At 51.3% G+C, this 6,846-nt stretch overlaps 1 protein-coding gene across 1 annotated transcript in view; it reads left to right on the forward strand.

Moving 5' to 3' along the window:
• Positions 1 to 6,846, forward strand: part of CAPN13 (calpain 13) — an 86,441-nt gene that overhangs the window by 42,796 nt on the left and 36,799 nt on the right. The window contains exons 6-7 of the mRNA XM_017850059.1: positions 1,368 to 1,542; positions 2,527 to 2,604. Of these exons, the coding sequence (XP_017705548.1) occupies positions 1,368 to 1,542; positions 2,527 to 2,604 (253 nt within the window). The remainder of the gene's footprint in view (positions 1 to 1,367; positions 1,543 to 2,526; positions 2,605 to 6,846) is intronic.

Genomic DNA, 6,846 nt, shown 5'->3' on the forward strand with positions numbered 1-6,846 from the left:
CCCAGGAGGAGAGAATGTCAGAGGTGGAAACAGTGAGAAAGGAGTGTTGAGGGCTGATCCAGTCACCCTGCGGCTTCCAGATGAAAGGCCAAGGACAGGGAGGAGAAGGGTCTTGTCCAGGGTGGAAGACCCAATTGGAGGGGGCAGCAGGATGGACCCAGGCCCTGATCCATGTCCGATTTTGCATTACCAGAACAAAAGCTGCAGCAAGGACTTCCTCCACTGCCTACCGCCCTGCGAAGGGCTCTGCCTCTGCCTGCCCACCGGGGACAGGAACGCGTAGGTCCCTTGCGAGAGTGACAGAGGCAGCAGTGAGTGTGGCTCCTGCTGGGCGTCTTTGATGCCAGGGTCTCCTGCCTGACCTGGCCTCAGTTCCACATCCTTTGTGAGCTTGCCCTGCCTAAATTTCAAAATTCCATGGAACTCTTCCAATTCACCCCATGGATGGGAGCTGAAGTTCTCAAAACACATCTGACTGTCTGGCCGCTGCGTGAGAGGTTCCGTTGTGACTGATCAGGCCACCCTCTCTCCTGGGAAACATTAGGCCTCTTGGGTCTGGTTCTGCCCATCTCCCAGAAACAGAAACGCCATGGGTGGGGGTGGAGGTGGCGTGGCAGGAAGAGATGCTTTGGAGAAGGGGGTGAGGGTTTTAAACTTTTGGGGTATGTTACATAAGACTCATCCTTACCTATGTTATCTTTAGTTAAGCCAGTGATCTTCCTCATAATCTGGGGGTGAGTGGGTAATTCTGGGGATGGGAATTCTGGATCAGGGTTTGCAGAGTGAGAACAGTGGCTCCCAATGACCACTGCCAGCATCAGGGTATAGCTGTGAGCTCTTAGAGGGCAAGGACGGGGTTTTTAAACACATGCCTCTCATAGTCCCTGGCCCACAGTCAGTACTTCACACTGCTGTTAAACTGAATGGGAAGCAGGAGATACTCAACGTAGTAATATCCAGTACTCGTTAAGGGATGACCACGTGCCAGGCACTATGTGGAACATAGCCCCATGAGGCTCCTTAATGTGTCCAAGGTCAAGCAGCCAAATTTGTAGCAAAGGTAGGGTTCAACCCCTGGCCTGTGGCTCTAGCACAGGCACACCCAGCCTGTCGTCAGTGCTGCCACTTATGGGACTGTGCAGGCCTAGGGGACCAGGGCAGGAAGGTACAGAGGATGGTAGGAGCCCCTGGAGCGGCAGACAGTGCTACAATCTCCATCCAGGCAAATGGGAGGTAGGTGGCCATGGTCAGGAGTGGACCAGGCAGCCCCTCACCTGGGAAATAGGCAGAAGGTCTGTGCACAAGTTTCCCTCCCGGAGCATCTCACCAAAGGCACCACGATGGTTCATCCCCCTTTCCCCTCCCAGGCTGCTCGGATCCTATTCCAATCTGCACTATGGCTTCCTCGAGGATGCCCTGGTGGACCTCACGGGAGGCGTGCTCACCAACATCCATCTGCACTCCTCCCCTATGGACCTGGTGAACACAGTGAAGACAGCGACCAAGGCAGGCTCCCTGATTACCTGTGCCACTCCAAGTGGAGTAAGTCAACGGGGAGCCCTTTTGCATCAGTTCAAGCCTTTCCTCAGCCAGGAATGCTCAGCCAGGGGCCCATTCAGCTAAGAAGGGTATGGCAAGCTGCCACCATTAACTAACACTGATAGTGTGCTTTACCCGGGTCACCTCAATGAACCCTGTGGTAGCCTGCCTCTAAGACAGAAATTGCAGAATTCACTTCACAAAAGAGAAGGCAGGCTCAGAGGTGCTCACCATCACACAGCTCGTAAGTGGCTGGAAAAGGTTTCCAATGCTACTGCCCCAGAGCCTAGACCTACTGCTACAGCTCCCAGGCAACCAGTGGGTTTTACCATGCACCGGAGAAGGCAGCTGCAGCTCCTGCTACTGTGGACCACTCCTTTGTATTTTGCCTTAAGTTTACGCAGAGTCCCCCGGGGCCCTCTGATGCTCGCTGGCTCTAATGGCAGCACCCAAAGGCAGCATGCCTCATTTTGAAAAGCTTGGGTGACCCTCCAAATTATTTGAGTCTGTTCTGAGACATCTGGTTTCTATCCGCGGGGATGCTTCCTTCATCTTGAAACATATGGGCTTTGAGTCACACATTGCTAATCCAAAATGCCACCAGAAGCCCAAGATGCACTTTAAACCCCAGTTACTCCCAATGTGGGGGTCAAGTGATTCCTGCATCCTGCAAATGTCCCAGCAGACATATTTGTGCTGTGTCTCACTGATGACATGTGGTTGGTGGAGAGAGTAACCCAGGCCCTCAGGACTCCATGGGGTTCCTTCCATCACTCATGGGGGTGGTTCCCTGAGGCATGAAATCCCTGGGGCCTCAGATACCCAATGGCCTTCCAACTCTGCCACTCTAGGAAAGAGTTCCAGGCCATCTATCAGTCCCAAGTGAGTCAGTGGGACCCAGATGGCTCAGCGGCTGTTTGGACTGTGTTTTTCTATTTCTTTGAAGAACCTGTAGATGTCTAATGCTTGGTCTGCTTTTCTGCTTAGAAGTCAACAGATACAGCACAGGCGATGGAGAATGGGCTGGTGAGTCTGCATGCCTACACCGTGACTGGGGCCGAGCAGGTAAGGCTGGCTGCTGGCCTGTCCAGCTCTCCCCTGGCCTCTGCCCCAGCATTCCCGTTCCTTTCAATAGGGGCCAGAATCACATGAAAGGCCAACAAAGATGAAATGAGGATTTATCACCCTTGCCCCCATGGTGACATGCACCATGGACAGCCTCAGCTCCTTCTGTTCATCCGGAAGTTCTGACTCCCACTGTCTTCCTTTCCGGGAATCCACCAGAGACCTTGCTGTCCTGTTGCTGATCTCAGACAGCTCTGAGTGTCTATCCAAACTGGGAGATTAGCCCCAAAGGAGGTAGAATGAACTACCCAGTTGACTCCGGGGGGAAGTTTTGCCCTGAAAGGGGTTTTATTTGTTACATGCAAGCTAAAGTGCTATAACAAAGATACTCCAAAATATAGGGTCTTAAGACAAAGTACATTTCTGTCTCAGGTAAGCAGGTGATGCCAGGACTAGTAGGTGGCTCTGGCATCCTCCACATGGGGCTTCCACCCATGAGCCCAAGACAGCTGCTCTAATCCCTCATCTCCCAGCCAGAGGAGAGAAAGAGGCCAAGGGACACTCATATATCCATATAGAAGGCATGAATTGGAAGAGGCATGCATCATTTTTCTCACATCCCATTAGTCTAAGCTTAATTATGTGACCACACCAAGGCCAAGGGAGGCTGGGACATACACTGTCTAGCTGGGCCCCATAGACCCAGATAAAACTTTATTCTCATGGAAGAGGGGGAGGTTGGCGCTGGAGGACAATCGTGCTCCTCAATGGAAAAATTGACTTTGGCTGGACAAAAATGTATGTAATCACTGTGTGCAGTATAATTTGGCCTGGAAAACACTACTGAAGTCCAACCTTCTCCATTCATAAAGGAAGAAGCTGGGGCCTGATAGGAGAGATGTCTTTCACAAGGTTAGACAGATGGCACCTGGGAGATAGCTGGCCTGGACACTCTGTCTCTTTAGTGTCTGTCTACACTTGTCACCACACTTGCGGTGACAGCACTTCCTGGCCATGGGATGGTTTCCTGCAAGTGTTCCTCGGTCTCTGTATTTCTCACAACATTTGAGGTCTAATAATGTCTTCTAAGCCCTAAGAGACTGAGTTCCAAACTCTAGGGCACATCATTTCTCTCAGGACTTTATGGACTGAGGACTGCAGAGCATCAGGCTCTATGTGTGGCTTTCTCATACTTGCCTGGCCTCTGCTCCTTTCCCACATGTTCTTCCTCTCTCTATCTGTCTTGTCTCTCTTGTCCATGGACCTGAGGCCAGTTGTTCCATTGTTTCACATTTTGATCATTGTCCCAATCACAAAACCAAGACAATATCTCCTGTCTCTAATGAATGCTTTTTGTACAATAGGTAATTGTCCAAAATTGACCTCAGCGCTTCCAGATTCATGGAAAGAGAGCTATTATCAATTAGTAATATCTATTTGGGGCATGAGATGAGGAAGTCAGGTACCTTTGCAATGTATTTGCCATTCTTGGACAAGATCCTTTTTATACATTGAGATAGCCTTTGTTTCTGCTCTGAACACAGGGGAGAAGGGACTTGTGTACCCAGAAGTCCAGATGACCTTGGAACATGAGTCCCCGCAGAGGCTGGCTGTGGAGATGGCAGTGACTGCTGGGTTGCAGAGCAGCTATGTGAACATCTAGGGTGACAGAGGGGAACTTGGGAGTCCAAGTGCTGGCTCAGCTGCAGTTTGGCTCCTGATCATGACACCCACAGCTCGAACATTTGTGCCCCCATAGTGTACACTTAGAATTGTTTTAATAATATACTGAGTGGTCTAAACAGAACACCTCCCCTGGGAAGACAGGTGATCAAGACCGCATGTCCTGTGTAATCCATCCCTGCTCCACCATTCCATGCTGCTGACACTTTGCAGAACGTGTTCTAAGAAGCACTAGCCTCTGTGAAAATGGGTTTCCAAATACATTTGGAAAATGCCACTCACTATATCCCCTCCTTGGCGATTCAGAGTGTACATTTGCATTTTAAAGACTCCAAGAGGCCTGTATGAGCAGTGCAAGCCCTGCTGGTTTTTATTGTACCATTAGCCACAAAACCATTTTTGCTAGGAATAACTATTAATGGCCAATGGAACTGGCATTCAGGATAATTCATTTGAGGAAGTACTACTGCAGGGTAGATAACTTGGGTCACCTCCTGCCCAGTAGCACCTTTCCTGAGTGCTGAGCAGGGTCAGAGGCAGAGTCAGCGGCCAGGGAGTGAAGAAGCACGTGGCCGGCCCATTCTTAGGTGTAGCCATGGCCTTGGCCTCGAGTGTGACCCCTGCACCCCCAGACCAAGGCCCATGCCAGCACGAATAGGTCACTGCCATAAAGGAGGGACACAACCAAGCACTTGAGTTGGTTAAAGACTCCTCCTCCAGAGAGAGGAGGTTATAACTCTGAACCACAAGCGCTAAGATTAAAGCAGCCCATAAATGTGGCATGCTTTTTAATCTGCTCATCCTCCCTCTAGGCAGGACACAGACAGGAAGATAAATGAAATTGGCATTTTTTATGATGCACCTAGCTCAGTCGGGGATTCCCCTGGCCAAAGGGGTGCGTGTTTATCTGCATGCCTCACTTAGCCCTGCTTCCAGCCCCTTTGAATCGCAGGTTGCTTTTCTCCCCCATGCCCACCGGAGCCCCTGAGTATCTGTGAGGCACTGGGCATGGCTCATTAAGCTGTTTGGGGCACCAGGTGACCATTTCTTGTGTCCTTGCTCCATGGGCTCTGTCAGGTGCTGGCAGTTAACAGTAAACTGTGTGCAGGGCATGGGGTGCCTCAGGGTAGGGCAGACAAGGGTAGGAAAGCTGGGTTTGTGCTTCTTGGAGGCATTGAAAGTGAGAGCCCCTTCTGCTGAGGTACTGGCCAGGGAGTGGGACAGACAAGGGAAGCAACAGAAAACAGCCTTTTCCAAGCCAGGCTCCTGGGCCCGTGTGTGACTGTACGGCTCCTGCACAGCAATGCCCCACTGGTGAACATGGGCATTGACTAGGTGGCTCAAGGGTCACAGTCGAGGCCAAGGTCACAGCCACATCCAAGAACGGACCTTTACTCATGCCCAATTCCAAAACTAGGGGCCGGGACTTTGGAAACTGACCGTGGCTAGATTGGAATTCTGCCTCCGCCACTGTCTTAGCGACCTTGAGAAAGGTACTTAGCTTCTCCGGTGCTGTTTCCTCAGCGCATGTTAGCCGGCACCTAGCTCTGAGTCCTGCCTCCACCGGCAGCTTCTCTTCCACACAGCGATAGTCTATTCTATTCAGAGTGTTGTCTTTCTTCTCTGACCAAGAATCAGGGAGCAAGTTCACCCCTTTCCTCACCCCTCTGGGCCTCTGTCTCCTCAGACAACATTAGCACAGATCATTATCACAGCTACAGCTCAATCATATTTTAATTCCTCTCGCCACGCTGAGGGCTGCCTGCTCTCGGGGATGCAGGTTCAAGGGTTGGCTGCTGTGTTGTTGTCATTTTCTCACAGTCCTGCCCTCTGGCTTAAGTGGTGTGAGGGAGCAAAGGGGTAGACCTCCTTATCTGAAGTGTGGTGAGGATGAGTTACCCCAGACAGGGGGCAAGGAGAGAAGAAAGGAAGGAGGAAAGGAGGGAGGGAGAGATGAGGGAAGGCAGAGGGTAAAGAAGGAAGGGAGGGACGGAGGGAGGAGAAAAATGAGAGAGGGAGGAAACAAGATAAGGAAGGGGAAGAGAGAGGAAGGAAGAGACAGACGGAGGAAGAGAAGAAGGGAGGGAGAGAGAAAAGGAAAGGAAGGAAGGAAGGAAGGAAGGAAAGAAGGAAGGAAGAGAGGCAGGGAGGGAAGGAGAGAGGGAGGGAGGGAAGGAGGGAAAAATAGGAGCAGGGAAGGGAAAAAGAATAGGAGCAAGGGAGGGAGAAAGGAAAGAAACAGAAGGAGGGAAGAAAGAAAGGGAGGGAGGGAGGAAAAGGAAGGAAAGAAAGAAGGGAAGACTAGAGGGAGTAAGGGAAAGAGGGTAGTAAGGAAGTGAAGGAAGAAGGGAGGGAGAAAGGAAAAGAAGGAAGGAAGGGTGGAAGGGTGTGAAGGAAGGAGGGAGGGAGAAAGGGAAAGAAGGAAGGAAGGGAGGGAAGAAGGAAAGGGGAGGAAGGGAGGGAGGGAGGAAAGGAAAGGGAAGGAGTAAAGGAGGGAGAGAGGGAGGAAGGAAGGAAGCAAGGAAAGAAGGAAGGAAGAAAGGAAGGGAGGGAGGGAGG

The sequence above is a fragment of the Rhinopithecus bieti genome, unplaced genomic scaffold, assembly GCF_001698545.2.
Source record: "Rhinopithecus bieti isolate Rb0 unplaced genomic scaffold, ASM169854v2 scaffold_33446, whole genome shotgun sequence".
Taxonomy (NCBI): domain Eukaryota; kingdom Metazoa; phylum Chordata; class Mammalia; order Primates; family Cercopithecidae; genus Rhinopithecus; species Rhinopithecus bieti.